The sequence below is a fragment of the Prionailurus viverrinus genome, chromosome F2 (genome assembly GCF_022837055.1).
Source record: "Prionailurus viverrinus isolate Anna chromosome F2, UM_Priviv_1.0, whole genome shotgun sequence".
Lineage (NCBI taxonomy): Eukaryota > Metazoa > Chordata > Mammalia > Carnivora > Felidae > Prionailurus > Prionailurus viverrinus.
In genome coordinates, this window is record NC_062578.1 from 41,182,622 (window position 1) to 41,198,879 (window position 16,258).

Genomic DNA, 16,258 nt, shown 5'->3' on the forward strand with positions numbered 1-16,258 from the left:
GAAAAAGGAGAAAGGGCCAGCAGCACTGAATTATAAGGCTGTTGCTTTCAGCAATATTGAGGTCCCATGATTGTTGCTATTAGTGTGTGTCTGATTGCAAACTCAGAAACACAGGGAGGGGGAGTAAAAGAGGGTGCATGTAGGGGGCCAGAGATGTGAAAGGGGGACACCAGGTGGTTCCATTCCAGCCAGGGGTCACACACCACCACTGGACAGATGCCACATAGGAAGGTCAAACCATATTAATGACAGAGAGAATTTGGTTAAAGCCTTGCCTAGCTGGATCCAGGCTGAAAATCACCAGTTTCCTTTTTTTTTTTTTTGGACCCATAATCCTTTATAATTTCCTTTAATGCTTTAGTCTAGCTTAGGACCATGAGCCTTCAGGGAGCAAGGGCACATCTGTTCAGTCAGGAATTTGCCAAAGTAAAAGATCAATCTGGCTTTTACTAGAACTCAACATCTAGAGGAACCCAAATATTTCTCAACTGTATTAGCCAAAACTAACTTTGCATCATTATGAATCATGACTCCAAAGGAGAGGTGTCAAGGATACTCTGAAACAAATAACAACTGGGCTATCACCAAAGAAAAGAAGAAATAAAATAACAGGCATGTTTCTTTAGAGGGTGCTTGCTCTAAATGCTATATGGAAAGAATCATAATTGTCTTATTTGGGGAGGAAAAACATTTAAGAATGCCTTTTTTGGGGATGCCTGGGTGGCTCAGTTGGTTGGGCGTCCAACTTCAGCTCAGGTCATGATCTCACGGTTTGCGAGTTCGAGCCCCGTGTTGGGCTCTGTGCTGACAGCTCAGAGCCTGGAGCCTGCTTCAGATTCTGTGTCTCCCTCTCTCTCTGTTCCTCCCCGGCTTGCTCTCTCTCTCTCAAAAATAAAGAAAGATTAAAAAAAACTTTAAAGAATGTCTTTTTTTCCCAAAGATTTTATTTCTTTTATTATAAGACACATAGGTAAAAACTTGCATATTCTGAAAAAGGTAGAAAATGGTAATAAAATGGACATTTTTCCTATTAAGAAATATGCTCATAAATATGCTTTATCAAATGTTAAAATGGTTATTATTTTGCAAAATAACAATAAATAGAGCAGAGCTGTGGCATACAATGGTCAACCCAAAGTACTGGAAGTATTTATGTTTTGTGTTTTATAAAAATTCAGACCTTTGATCATATTTCAAAATTTGGCATTTTGCACTCCAGGTTATCAATAATTCAAATTTTTAAAATATTTTCATGATGGCCCCATGACTTTAAAAACAATGAAACATAAAAGGTGGTTTGACTGAGTAGAATGATTAAAATAATTTTCCCCTAAACAAAAAATTACAAGACACAGAAGCAAAGACATGACTTTTTGATCCCATAAGTAGTATCTGTATCAGTTCCCAATTCTACAAATTTCTGGATCCCCGACTGTGGGCGCTGAACAAAAATTGTTCACTAAGCTTTAGCTTCCAGCAAGGTGCACCATTTCATTTCACAGCTTGATGGAGCCATGATGGTCATGATTCTGATGAGCCCGGTTCTATAATTCTAGCTCCATGAATACAAGGTACAGAGAAAGAAGTTCTCCCTCCTTTGAATAAATCCCTTAAAGGCTTTCCTACATTTGTGTATGACCTAATGGCCTCAAATTCATGTATCAGAACACTGGGTGAAATTTTAATGATGAAAAGCTCTCGTTCTGAGCATTCTTTTGTAGGCTTCAATTCTCTACTATCCAAAGGAGAGAGGAACACAAGTGAACACCAAACATGTCCTCTAATGAGTCTTGGGTGTTCAAGTAGCCAGGTCAGGCTTTTTCCTGTAAATAAATACTGATTTTACAAAGATCTTTCATTTCCCATGCATTATGTTGCCCTTAAGGCTAACACACTAATTCCCAGCTACAATGGGAGAAGCCATATGTAATAATACTTAAGGATCCAATCTAATATAGATTATCAGTCCCAATGGTGTTCGATGACGTCCATCAGGGGGACATCTGGGCGACTCTGGGTGCCTAGAGCACAGAGAGATCATGGCAGGATTTGGACTTGAGCTTGAAGGCCATATTCTTGTTGTTTTTGGCCACGATCTTGCCCCAGAAGCGCCTGGCTTTCCTGGGGATGCTCTCCCTCCTTTTCTGGTAGGCCAGCCGCCGCTCATTCTTCTCCTTGCTGTCCCGCCGAAGGCGGACCTGCCGCACGATGCCCTCAAACAGCTCCTTCACATTGTGCTGGACAGCTGCGGAGGTCTCAATGAACTTGCAGTCGAACACCACAGCACACGCTCTCCCTTCTGGAAAGAAAAGGAGGGGAGAAGAAAGTCAGAGGAGCTACACAGCACACAGCCAAGCTGATGATTCTTGACCTCAAGCTGTCTCCAGGTAACTCTAGGTCAGTCACACATGTGATGGATACAGGAGGCCATTCCCAGAGCACAGAAAGAGGCAGAGTCACAGGAAGCAGGAGAGATGGACTTTAGATCTGGCCCATCATAAATTCACTATGCAAAGGTCCAATTTCGTCAAATACGGTAACATTAATTATAACAATAAAAACTACAGCCTTAATTTATTGTACTTACTATGTGCCAGGAACTGAGTTAAATACTTTTTTATAAACATTTTTTTAATGTTCAAAACAATCTTGAAAAATACACTATCCCTTTCAGATGGATGAAGGAACTGAGGTGGGGGGGTGGTCTTTTAAAAACGTGAAGGCGTTCGCATAGCCTGTAAGTGGCAGGGGTAAAGCCAAGCCTGCTTCTTCCTCAAGCTCAGATTCTTAACTCTTTCTCCTAACTGAGTTTCCTGAATTGGAGAAAAATCCTACTATCTGACTTTCCTCTCTTAGAAAACAATTTTAAAGCTCTGATGAGGTACCTTGAAAAACTTTTTGATGATTTCACACATGTACAATACAGTGACAGCAAACTATACAAACAGGCTTTCTGGAGCAGCCTCAATGTCAAATGTTCCACTGTGTTCAACGGCCATGTATCCAAGTTTTGGTTAGGGAAAAAAAAAAAAAAAAAGATTACTATAGACAGTCCTTTCCTAAGAGTAAGACATTCCCAAACTAGTTGTATGCCTTAAGTCTTCAACAGGTTTCTTTCCTCCTGAATGGGGCCTAGCAATGCAGTATTTTATTTTTTACCATGGTACCAGGAACCAAATCTATAGTAGGCCAAAAAAATCTCAAAGGCCCCAAAAGCAAACAGGCAGTATCTCTGAACTAGGCATGAAAAAGTATATGTGACACCATCAGGCATCAGGCTGATGCCTTAACTGAAATTTCGGAAGCAAAAGGCAGGGGACAGGAAGGAGTTTCTAGGGTCTCCAGGAACCAGAGGCAGCCAGAATAGAATCCTTATTCTCACTGAAACTCTTGGAGTTTTCATCTTTCTTGCATAAAGAGACTACTTTTATTTCCCTGAACTCTTGAGAGCTCCCAGGAGAATAGAAAAGGACAAGGAATAAAGGCTGGGGAGTGCCAGTAAATCCCTGAGCACGATCTTTTCCCTAAAGGAATTGCAGGAAGGGGAAAGTGGAATCCTGCAAGTCGACCAGATGGATCAGGGAGCAACAACCAGCACAGAGACAATCTGCTGGGAATGCGGGAATCTTAGACACAAAACTCCACGGAGCATTTTAATGAGTCCCTGGTTCTGGCTTCATGAAGGAAGAAAAGAGCACCTATCTGAAGAAAACCAGGTGACCCAGAGACGGTTTCTATGACACTGGCACTGCTCCCCTTACCTGATACAGACACTTCCCGGCACCGCACCAGGTCACTTTTGTTGCCGACCAAAATTATAGGAATGTCCTCTGTCTGCCGAGCCCGGCGGAGCTGGATTCGCAGCTCAGATGCCTTCTCAAAGCTGGCTCGGTCCGTGATGGAGTAGACAATCAAGTACGCATCCCCGACCTGCATGCAGTGATCTTGGAGCCATTCATTCTCTCCCTGGTAAAAGGAGAACCTCCCTGAGCTCAGGCTGGTCTGGTAAATGAAGCATCGGGGGAAACAGTACATGTATCCTATGTACCCTTGCTGATATGAGGAAGAAAGGAAACGGATTCCAGCTCCCCACATGCACGCCTCCCATGCCTGTACCATGTCTGGTGGCTATAAGCTAGCCCATCGGGTATTTCTGCCAAAAAGTTTTTACTGTCCAATTCCTCCTACAGCTTGAGTTGATAAATTATACAATGACTCTGCCAAACCACATTTCCAATTTTTATCCAATCTACCAAAAATGAGCCTTTTCTGACTTCCAAAAACTCCCTTCTGCCTTTCCCAAGTGATGAAATTTAGAGTCCTTCTGTGAGAACAGGAGACCTCTCAGTAAACAGAAGGTCTAGCAAATATGCTCAGGAGCCCAAAATCTTTAAAAAGCACATGTTGAAGACTAGTATTAAGATTGTCAACGCCACATAATCTGGTTTTATATATAGCTTTAAATTATCATCCGTATTTGGCACTTGCCCTAAAGCGGATATATGTTTTTGTATTTTTTTTAATTGCACTGAGGGCAAATCACTGTCACTTGCTTAATATTCAGAGCTCATTTGCGAATGACCTGTTCCTTAGAACAGCCTCTTACTTCAGAAAAAGAAAGCTTTTAATCAAGAAAATGAGCCCACCTCACCTAGAACACTAAAAAGGACAAGGTCACCCTTGCATCAGACAGCCTGTTGGAAGGCAAGCCTTGACAGAATTTACAGAGAGCTGTGAGCTCTGCATACCTTGTTTTCCCACATGTCCAGGAGTATAATCGTTGCACTTTCCCCGTCAACAATCAGGGTTCGTTCGTATGTATCTTCTAGAAAAGCAAGAACAGTGACACTGGAGTCAGGAAATTAGGCAACGCTTTTCCGTAAGCGTCACGTAGAAAATTACGCTAGAAAATTAGCTTACTAAATATGCAATCAATTATGCAAACATACAGATATTCACAAAGGCAAATTACTACTTTTTAATCACCTTTAACAACATTCTACGTATATTCTTCCACTACCTCCTAAGCAGAACTCCTATGTCTTCTGCATGTGTCACCAAAAACCACTTGAAATGAAAAGCTTTTGTTTTCATCATTCCTGGACCTTTTATACAGAAAAAACCATTTATAAGGATAAATTCACTGAGAGCTTTTGACTCTGATTCATTGGATGATGCCATGAGAGAACACTAACTGCCCAGTGGAACTCTAAGCCTCATTCATAAGCCTTACATGGAAATCCACTGTACCTTTCAGTAGGGTGCTTACTGGCAATTTCAGGAGCTCTAAGCTCAGAGACATTTTTCCTGTTTTGAAACATGCAAGAAAAAAATCTTGCAACCCTGTTTTGGCTGAAGTTTTCTTCCTTTAAAAAAACATTCAGCTCCCTAGGAATAAACAGGCTTATTCTTCCATCTCAAGTCAGCAGAAGGACAGCCTCCAGGCCTCCTTGGTAATGGAAACTCTCCTCCCTACACTTGAGCCCAGACTGAGTGTAGGTGAAGGGTGAGCAGTACCATGCGCCAGAGCAGCTCCAGCCCAGAGAAACCAGTTGGCGGGGGCGAGGTGGGGGAGGCAAGGGGGAGAGTTGGCTGAGTTAACTGGGATTTTGCAAGAGGGATTCCCATCAACTCCATGCACATGAGCCCATCCCCACTCTGTTTCCACAATGAGGTTTCCTGTTTCGAGTTTCATCATTTGAGAATTATTATTTTCGTAATGATTTTTTTTCTTTTTTACCATTTTTCTTGCTGCTCCTTTTGCCTGAAACCTGTTCCCTGGGATATCCAACAGGCGTGTGCCCTCACCTCTTTCCAGGGGAAGTGTTCCCTCACCAGCTACTTAAAATTGCAACACATCTCCCCTACCAGTATTGCTTACTCCTTTCCATTTTCATTTTTCTTCGTCGTACTTCTAAGTACCCCACATGCAATCCACTTAACCTATTTTATTCACCCATTTTATTCTTTTCTGTCCCTCTTGGCCCCCAAATATTACGGCAGAGATCTGCTGCTATGTCCCCCGGAACCCAGCGCAGTGCTTAGCATACTGCAGGTGGGCAACCAACACTTATCGAATGAATGAATGAATGGTAACTATAGCACTGGGGATATAAGCACAAGCAAACCTGAATTAGAATCTGAATGCCATCTCTTAATAACTATGTGGCTCTGGACCATTTACTGAAGTGTTCTGGGCCTCAGTTTCTTCATCTGTGAAATGGGACCGATAACAGTATTCATGCCTTGGGGCAATTACATAGGCTAGGCATGGGCACAGGGTAGAAATGCAATAAATATTAGCTGTTGTCATCACTCGCTCTGATGGAGGAAGCCGGTTCTTGCCATAGTTGGTGTTTCCTACCATAGGTAAATCCTAGCTTAAAAACACTACATTGGAGAAACCAAGGCATCTCTTGTTTTATAGTAACAGGGGATTTATAAAAAGCAATGCTCCCAGTTTAAATGTTTCTTCATCTAGGAAATGGAATCAGCAGAGGCAAAGGAAGGAAAACGTGGGCAAATGAAAAGGCTCTTTCTGTCAATTTCCATGCCTCCATAAGGTGTCATTCTAATCAATGGTAATGGTGTCCCACTGGGGGATTAAGTCTGTTATCCCCATCCTGTCTGCCATCCACAATGTGCAGCATGAATGGGATCACAGTGGGACGCACAATCTGGATTTCTGCAGAGTAGGGTCTCCTGACTCAACAGGCAAATTTTACAACCAAATGGAAATGATCAGAGCCTGAGCAGCACAAAAGGGGGGCTGGCTGACTGCCCCTTACTACCTCGGAGTTTTTCTCTTTTCTCTAAAAGCCTTCCCTGTTCTCAAAAAATCCAAAACAGCACTTTCTCTGCCCTCAGCCCACCACTCATCATCCAGAAGCAGGTACAAGGGACTGAGTCCCCAGCAGTTCAAGTAGAAACCTACTACGTTCTAATAGCTAGGGGGGAAAAGCAAACTCACGCTTCCCCTTGGTTTAAGAGATGTCTGAACATTAGCCTAGAGAAAACGGGGATTATACCTTAAAAAGTAGACGCCTAACTGCTTTGACATTCTGGAAGATTCCTGGACTTAGCCCTGCCTGAAAATCATTATGCTACAAATCCTAAAACAATATATCTCCGCCCTGCTTCACTGCATATGCCCCACACCTAGTTTATTTTTATTTGCCAGTGGGGCAGGGGAGGGGGGGGACACACACACAAGTGGGGAGGGGTGGAGGGAGAGAGAATGAGAGAGAGAGAGAGAGAGAGACAGAGACAGAGACAGAGAGACAGAGAGACAGAGAGAGAATCTTAAGTAGGCTAAGAGCCCAATGCAAGTCTCAATCTCACAACCCTGAGATCCTGACCTGAGCCAAAATCATGAGTAGGACGCTTAACCAACTGAGCCACCCAGGTGCCCCCACACCCAGATTTATATACAGCCTCTGACTACTCCCCCCCACTCCCCACGGATTCTTCAGACACACAAAGTATCCTGCTTCACGGCCCTCTGCTAACCAGGAGAGGGCCTGCCTGCAACCAAAGTTCTAGTTTCTCTTCCTCCCCTTTGTCACTCACCTTTTGGCTTTCTCAAGAGCTAATCAGGTGAGGAGAGGAGAAATAAAAGAACATGATATTCTAGAAAAGTCCTTTGAAATTTGCCCTGGTTAAGGTGTGTGGAGAAAGGGTCGAGGCCTACTGGCTTATAGAGCTTTTCAGTATCGTGGGTCTGGAGAAGCCCTCGCTTCTCCAGTGCTCTCAGTAAAAGCTGGGGGTGAACACGCACACTCTGGAATGAGAGAGATCATCCTGACGGGTGGGATGGATGTCACCTGGTTGGGTGACAGGAGCTATTCTCCCTGGACTAGTACACCTTAATGTGTCGTTAACTTAACCCTCACTGTGCTCAGAGACCCTTCTGTCCAAGATTGGCTCGCATGCTGTGTGGAAGCTGCACAGGAGTTCTCTCCCACACTAGAACGGGCTCCTACAGCCTCTCAAAGCCTTGGAGGCTCCAACATCCCTCTCCCCCAAACTCTCAACTGCTTTCAGCTTCCATAGCCCAGGAAGGGAAGCCCACTCTAGGAACACCGTCCTCTCCTCTTGTGGCACGTTTCCTCTGCACGTCTCACGGGGCCCTAGCCAAGAGGGGCCGGAGTGGATGGGGACCACAAGCAACAAAAGTGCCAGTTTGAGAAGATAAATCCAGGCACAGGAAACGGTAGGTTCAGAATCAGCTCTAACACTCATTCCCTACGTCTTATGTGCCAGGCACTATGCTTATATGCTACCTCCGTCAATCCTCCAGTGCCCTAGGAGGTAGGCATCATCTCTATCTCCCTAGTGAGGAGTTTGGGGGGGTCAGCACCTTGTGCAGGAGCACTCAGCTACATCGTGTCAAAGCTGGGCTCCAAACCCACATCACCAGACTGAAGTCCAGTGCTCTTCCCATACTTCCTGTGTGCACGTGCCGTACCTTCTCACCGACTCAGGGCTTCCAAATCCTAGTCGCCCTTTAGATCCAGCTCAGAGGCCACCTCTTCTATGAATCCTTTACTGACTTCCACAGCCAGAAGTAATCTTTTCTCCTCTCAATTCCTACAGCACGGTCTCTGTACTCTTCAAGCCACTCATCACATCCTATCTTGATTTAGTTGGTGCACATCTGATCTCTATTGCACATACTGGAAGCATCTTTAGGGGGGAGCCCTAGGACTCCTGGCACGCCCCCGCAGTGTCTCACCAAGTTCCATGGTGTATGTTCAGTAACTACTTAGGAATGAATATTGCATGAATGAATGGATGAATAAATGAACGAATGGCATTAAATGTATACAGAGAGTCATAAGATTATTGCAATAGAGCTGTAACAACATCCATCTTTATTAGGAGAGATACTGATGAGAGTATTGTGTAGAGGTTTTTTTTATGGTTAATGCTGAAAAAAGGACAATGTGAGGGCACGACTTGGAAAACCTTCTTCCAAGTTTCCAGCTGTAGTGATTCCAACAGCTGCCTATGGATAAGAGATGTAATCCTAGACAGTATAAATTAAGTTACTCAAATAGGACAACATTAAATAGGATGGGTCACCTGAGGAGTTTCTTGCCAAAGATTCTATTCAAGGAGGTAAGGAAAGGATTCTCCCTCTCCTTTCCCCCATTAAGCAAAATGAGTTTTCCCAAATATAGAAGCATGTCTTCCCAAATTCCAGATATGAGTCGGTCTTCTCGGCACCATATGCCTATAGGGGTACCACCCTCCGGATAAGTACCTCTCCACTCTAACTGACAAGCATTTTTGAAAGCCTGCCACCCAGCTCTTTTAAGACCTCCCTCGAAAAACAAACAAAACTCCTGGTTGATCTCTTCCTTCTGTCAATCTCCCCAAACGCTTTATTGTTAACTTCATAAGGTATTCACTAATTTTACCCTGCTCTGAATTATAGCCACTGACACTTCACCCCTTCCTAAGAGGGTATATACTACCACTGGGTACCCCAGAGCCTAGCCCAGAGCCAGGCACGTGCCTGACACGAGGAGTATTTAGATGCTACGCCCACGGGCTTCAGGGTACAATGAATGCACACAACTAGGTCTGACTCATGGCCATACCGTGGACTAGCTTTATCACTCTGGGAAAGTTACTTGATGTCATAAGCCTCCATTTCTTCACCTGTAAAATAGGGATATTAATACCAAATTGGTTCAATTTATGCATTATCAGAAAAAACTTATGAGAAGTACTTAGCATAGTGCCTGGCATATCGCAGGTACCCTGTCAATGGCACTCTTGGTTGAGAGTAACAATGTAAGAGAGTTACTCTCTTGGTAAGAGAGTAACAAGTGTAACAATGGTTACTCTTACGAGTAACACCGAACTAAGATTATAAAATCCTGAGTTCTCATTCCAGCTACCCCACTGATTCTAGGTAAGCCACGTGGTATTCTGTAGACTCAGTTTACTCATATGAGTACAGGAATTTTGTGAGTACCAAAATAAAAGGGATCAAATATAAGATGCCCAACAAAGTACCTCTCCCATTGCAAATGTGCTTTCTAGACAGTAGTTCCTCTCTCCCTTTCTCCCATACCGACAGTCAACCACCAGCCCTTACTGAGAAAGAGAAAAACCAGCCTTGTAAGACTGAGGTCACTATTTCTCCTTGACTCTCATTTAGCTATAGTCCCTGAGACTTCCAGAAGTGAGGAGAGAAATCAGTGTCCTATCAATGAGTCATCATTTATAGTCCAGTTCAGGAGCTGCCTCGTAAGCAGTGAACTCCTGGACACTGGAGACGATCAAGATGAAACATTTAGCCAAAATGGGCTCACAGTAGTAGTGAGGAAGGAGCAGCATTCCAGTGCATCAAGCGGAGGGCAGAACTGACTCCTCACTAAGGCATCTTCCTACCCTGGGGGTCTGTGATTCAGCTGTGAGTTGCAACTGAGAGCACAGACACATCGTGCCACTGGGGCAAGCACTAGAAGGTTCTTCCTTCATTTCTATAGCTGCAAATAAGGACATACAGCTCCCCTTGTCAGGTATGCTACGAGGGAAGCTGTGGCTGAGAAACACTGTATGAACACCACTGACAGTTGGGATCCTCATACTACTTCCCAGAATGCGGCACTATGCTTTACGTGTATTCGAGGAACACATGCATTTTTGCGACTATGTCACCTCAAATCAGTTTTGGAAACAGGCAGGTCTTGAATATTTTCAATGAGATTATACACGGAAAATTGTCTTGAAAACATATGTATCACACACACAAACATATGTTATCACCATAGTTATACTCAAAAAAAATTTTTTTTGACATTGTACTATTTTAAACTATTTTACAACCTTCAAAGACTCTAATAACGGTAGAAACTGATGAATCCATCCTAATACTTTTTCAGATCGGGTTGGTATTAGGTATAATCGTGGGAAAAAGCTATGTCTGCACTGAGCTCTTGAAAAATCCAGGTCAGCGCTGGCAAAAACCAGAGGTGGGATCCTGACCCTCTGACTCTGCCCTCTTTAACCACTCTACCCCCAGTCCCTGTGGAGCTGGAATCTAAGAAATCCCCTTTCTGGCCCAGGTTCCATCTGGAACAGGATGAATCTTCATTCTCTTGTCCTGAGGATCCATGCCAGCGGGCTGTTCTAGGGACTCAGCTTGCCCAGCCAGTGCCAGGAATGCATAATCACCACTCCCAACTCTGCAGATAAATGGCGCACCCACTCGCTCTTTCCGACTGGACCACCGCTAACGGAAAGACGCCCACTGGGGTCGGGCCACCTACCTCCCAGCACCTCGCAGTCGCTGTCCATGCTGTCATGCACACCTGCAAAGATGTTGGCCAGAGTGGACTTGCCCACCCCCTGCTCCCCTATGAGCACCACCCGGTAGTAGGTGTTCCCCGACTCGGAGGAGATGACTGAGTCTGTGGAGTCGGAAGACCAGCTCCGGCGGCAGTGGTCCTCCGGGGCAGCAGAATGACGGCTGCGCTGGCCGTATTGGTGGGGCTCCTTCTGAACCATCAGATGCCTGCCGTCCGCTGGGATGCTCCAGCGCTGCTGCTGTGGCTGCATGGCCACGGTGCCCTGGCGCATGGTGACATTGTTCAGAGTCATCGCTGGGTCCTGGAGAGCAAAGCAGCCAAGATGTAAGCATCATAAGCAGGAGCGAGAGCTCGGGGGCTCAACCACACAGTCAGTCATCAGTGATATTTGATCAGATGGGGTGAGACCCGGTAACCCTGACACGAGGAACCCCAAGGAAACAGTCCCCAAACCCAAGAGGCTTTCAACTGGACACACACGCTCGCATACACTTCGTAACAGGCTCCTCAGGAGGACTGTCATTTGCAAAAAGAAAAAAGTACCGTCAACATCACCCACTGCCCTCGGGCTTCCTCCATCCTCAAGGAAGCCTTGGGACCCCTCACTCAGCACTGACACAGAGGCAGCCAGAAGAAACTAACAGCCTTCAGAGATGGCTGGAAAAGCAACAAGTTAATGGAGCTGGGGACCAGCTGGCCAGGTTAGCTGCTCTTGTCTAAACATGGCTCTTAATTGCACCAGCGTCCAGCGGGCTTTTGTGCCTGGGTGGGAAACACGTGGCAATGACATCACTCCTCTGGCTGAACTGGACAAGCACTTATTGGAACTTCCATGTTTAGTAAAGTCGCCCTGATGCTCTCCAGCTGCTTGAATAAGCTATTATTTGGGGGCAAAAAAAAAAAAAAAAAATTTCTGTTTGAGGTTTATGCCTCAGCTCTGCCCTCTTGCCCACAGACATCATGTTTAAAAAAACCCAGCCCCAAGCCCTGTTGTTCTCGCAGGTTAAGGACCTACTCACGTTCAGACCTATCCCATTTGCAAAGAAAATGCTTCCCTCTTCTGAAACCACATTCACTCCAAGAGTTTTAAAATTCAACGCAGATTTCCACCTTCTTGAAGAAAATCAGAAGGCCAAGGACTCTCCCAAAATGACATTCAACAACTTTGCCACAACTTTCCCTTCGCAAGACTCCCTCCCCTTGCACGAAGGTCTGTTCCCGAAGGCTACTTGAGATAAAGTAGAAGCCGTCTCATTTTCATCAGCAAGATCATTCGTGAGAGCCGGCCACTAACGGGGAGGACCAGCCTCAGTTGGCTGGCTTGCATTCAAACAACAAAAGCATGACGTATCGGTCAGGGCTGCCCTCTGACCACACAGTCTGTAGGAGGAGGTCACGCTCCTACCGAGCCGAACTAAGGAACCTGCTAACGACAAATAGCATCTTCAGCACCTTAAACTCTGCCCCCGACCGGAAAACTACGGCGCAGACCGCAAGTTTCAGGGGCTCTTCTCTCAAGTTAGAAAAGTTCTGCGGGCTGGGAACGCCCACCTGGTGTCCGCCCGCCCCCCGCCCGGCTTCAGGAGGACCCCCGCCCCAAACCGCCCGCTTACTCTGCTCGGCCGCGTGGGCGCCCGCGGGTCCGCGTGTGCTGCGTGGGTGCGCGCTGCGATCCCGGGCCGCCGAGCGCGGGGTGCTCGCGCCGTGCCCGCCGTCCGTGCCGCCGCCCGCAGCCGCCGCGGCCCCGCCGTTTATAGCGCGCCGGCCGGTCCGCGCCGGGGCTTTTCCGTGACGTCAGCGCCCCCGCCGGGAGGGGGCGGCTCTGCAGCAAACTCCGACTTGCAGCCACTTTGCCGAACCGGTTACTCGCAGTCATGTGACCCCCTTCTCCCCTTTTAAAAAATAACAACAGTTCCATCCCGGGCTCCTTTTATTTTGTTGTATTTTATTTTTACGAGGCGGACACAAGAAGATGGAAAGATACACTAAGTGCCCCTTAATCGCGCTTCCCACGATGGCGAGCTGTCGGGATACAGGATGGAGAAGGAGGCAGGTTTGAGTTGGGAACCCAGCTTTGGAGGAAAACAGGGATGGGCCAGGTGCCCACGGAGACTTTAGCCTCTAGGATGGGGCTGCGGCCACCTTGAGTGGCCAGGGCTTGTGTCAGCCGGTACTCTGCCCCGAGAACTGCCTCTTCCTGCGTCCTGTCACCCTCTCTCTGGAGGACAGAGGGAGGAAAGCCCCACACCCGCTTTATTTCCCTTCTCTGGCAGGGACCCATAGAGAAGGGGCCAGAGAGAGGTGACGAAAAGGGACAAGACCTTGAAAAGGGCAGTTCTGAAAAATAACTTAATTAGGGGTCCAAGCGGATTGTGCTAAATGCTGCTGGCAGCACTGTCGGCCAGGATGCTGAGGCTCCTCTATCAGGGAATTTAATCAGCGCCCCAATCAGCAGCATCTCTGTACCAGGCTCCCTGGCACTGCTGGGCCTGGGCATGGAGCCCGTGTCTCCCAGCCATGGAGAGGAGCCCTGAGCCAAACACCGGGGCCCCATTCCCCCATCCCCACCCCAGAGACTCCTGTGAATAAAGGGCACAGGGTTAATAATAACAGTAACAACTACTACCATCATTTACTAAGTACCTCTGAGTACCTACACTCAGTAGGTATTGTTTGGCCTCTGCAGTACCTCAATCCCACTACAATTCTGCAAGGTAGATACATTGCCACCCCATTCTATGGAGAAAAACGACACTTGGCCAGAGAGCTTGCCCAAGGTCATGCAGCTCTTGTAAGTGGCAAAGTCAGGATTCAAAACCTGGTTTGCCTGACTCTTTGCACTGCACCACCAGCTGAAGGGTTTCAGTGACCTCTTTCTGGGGACATGGGCATTTCCCAGATGCTGTGTTTGGAGATGACACTGGCCTTTCCAACACATCCATTTGCTTTTCCAGCCAGCTTCATCTCTTGGTTGGCTGGTGGCTCCGGGAAGCAGCCAAAGGCCCCAGCGTCTATTTGAGTGGCTGGCCTCTGCTGTGATTACAGTCCATTCTCAGCTCTCCTGCATGCAGTTATGTGCTTTGGGGATTATCCAAGTGACCAGCTGCAGAGACCCGCCAGGCCCCAAGCTGGCAGAGGTGGGATCCACAGAGTAATGAAAATTGGGAGTTCATTTAGACCCAGGTGCCTTGGCCCCAATCTCCTACTTTATATATAAGGAAGTTGAGACCCAGAGGGATGACAACCAGTCAGTAGTAGCTGGAGCTGGACCTAGAACCTGGATATCATAATCTGGATGGTACCCTCCATTGCCATCCAGTTTTCCTTCTGGGCTTAGCCAGGAGGGGATGGCCGCCGATGTGAGGAGAGGAAAAGATTGGGGTGGGGGTGGGGGGTGCATGGGGGAGAAGACAGAGATCATCCCTGACTATACAGCTGACTTCATGCTAAAACACATGTAACGTAATTTGTGAATTACCTGCATTTCAGAATTTACCATTCCGTGCTGAGCTTCCCACTCTGTCAACTGGTCTCAACAGAAACATTATGAGGCTAAAAACTAAGAATAAATCAGAGTCTATAAGCACTTCATATAGCCTCTCAATTCTATTTTTGCCATTGATGAAGAACCTAATTCTTCACATTAACAAGAACCTAATTCTATGCCTAGGCGATATCTGCCATGAACTGTTTTTCATTGGTATGAATGAGACACACCAAAGAAAACAAATTCTAAAGATCGGTGGGGGTTGGCGGGGGGTGCTTTCAGTTCACTATTGATTTGGTATGTACAGCAATGTTGTGTTTGAATAAAAGAATCTGCCTTCTTTAATTTTCTGTCCCACAAAAAGCCAGATGGGAAAGCAACTGCTTAGCAAAAGTTTCAACTGAATGACAGTTAAGTTGGAGTATTTACACAAAACTCACAGTTACACCCCTCAAAAAGCACATTTCAGAGCCAAATCTTAGCCAGCAGAATCCCAGCTACCTTGTCCAGAATTCCAACTCACTGGAACCATCTGAGGGTATGGAACCGGAGGAAAAAAAGGTAGAATCAGGGCATTTGGACAAGTGGCAAGTTCTGAAAAGAAAAATATTGGCAGAATATTATAGTTTCTTGTTCTATGAATTATTCTCTCCATATTCCTTCTGGCAGCATTTGTAGGCTTCCTCGGGTTCTAACTAACACGAAGATGAGTATAGCTAGACGGCAGAGCTCACAATAAAAACAACTAACATTTACCGAACAATACACATGCCTTAGCTCAGTTAATCCTCGTCACCCCTGCACTTCTCCATGTCTTATGGATGAAGATGATGAGGAAAGAGGTGGAATCACTTGTCCAAGGTCACAGAGCTACTAGGTAGGAGAGCTGTGCTCTCCAGGGTCACAATCTTAACCTGTTCTACTCAGAGTAGGGGACACGCTTCAGCCCCATTCCCATGCTAGCCCCACCTCAGCCCATGCCCTCCCTAACCGCCCCCCCTCCCAAAAGAGGAATTTTTACCTGATTGGCCAAAGGCCATGACCTTCACTGAGCCACATTTCACTCATGGGCAGGCTTTTTCTTTTTTTTTTTTTTAATTTTTTTTCAACATTTATTTATTTATTTTTGGGACAGAGAGAGACAGAGCATGAACGGGGGAGGGGCAGAGAGAGGGAGACACAGAATCGGAAACAAGCTCCAGGCTCTGAGCCATCAGCCCAGAGCCCGACGCGGGGCTCGAACTCACGGACCGCGAGATCGTGACCTGGCTGAAGTCGGACGCTTAACCGACTGCGCCACCCAGGCGCCCCTGGGCAGGCTTTTTCTACTTAAATGCAGTGGGCTGTCCTCTTCCTCTCCTTCTCAGGGCTCTTTCCCCCATGCCCTGGATGAGAAGGTGAACTTGGGGTTCCTTTAAGGCCCTGACTACCTCTCTGTCTCTGTCAC

The 16,258-nt window shown here is 46.4% G+C and overlaps 1 protein-coding gene across 3 annotated transcripts; it reads right to left on the minus strand.

The window, feature by feature from the left end:
* Positions 1 to 938: 938 nt before the first annotated feature.
* On the minus strand, positions 939 to 13,084 carry GEM (GTP binding protein overexpressed in skeletal muscle). Of its 3 annotated transcripts, none has more exons than XM_047842800.1 (5): positions 12,938 to 13,084; positions 11,286 to 11,625; positions 4,749 to 4,825; positions 3,762 to 3,966; positions 939 to 2,299 (listed from the first exon to the last, which is right to left on the minus strand). In XM_047842800.1, exons 2-5 carry the CDS (start codon positions 11,614 to 11,616, stop codon positions 2,022 to 2,024), a joined length of 891 nt encoding a protein of 296 aa, XP_047698756.1. In that variant the 5' UTR covers positions 11,617 to 11,625; positions 12,938 to 13,084; the 3' UTR covers positions 939 to 2,021. The 3 variants fall into 3 exon arrangements, 2 of the variants coding, with proteins under 2 accessions (XP_047698756.1, XP_047698757.1); XM_047842801.1 differs by lacking the exon at positions 12,938 to 13,084 and adding an exon at positions 12,777 to 12,867; XR_007148703.1 differs by having other exon boundaries at positions 2,173 to 2,299; positions 2,886 to 3,966.
* Positions 13,085 to 16,258: the final 3,174 nt, after the last annotated feature.

Coding starts and splice junctions, on each gene's coding strand:
- GEM (XM_047842800.1), bottom strand. CDS start 11,616: ATGACTCTGAACAATGTCACCATGCGCCAGGGCACCGTGGCCATGCAG. Junction 3,967..4,748: donor TGGACATGTGGGAAAACAAG/GTATGCAGAGCT, acceptor TCCTTTTACCAG/GGAGAGAATGAATGGCTCCA. Junction 2,300..3,761: donor CCGGGAAGTGTCTGTATCAG/GTAAGGGGAGCA, acceptor TTTTCTTTCCAG/AAGGGAGAGCGTGTGCTGTG.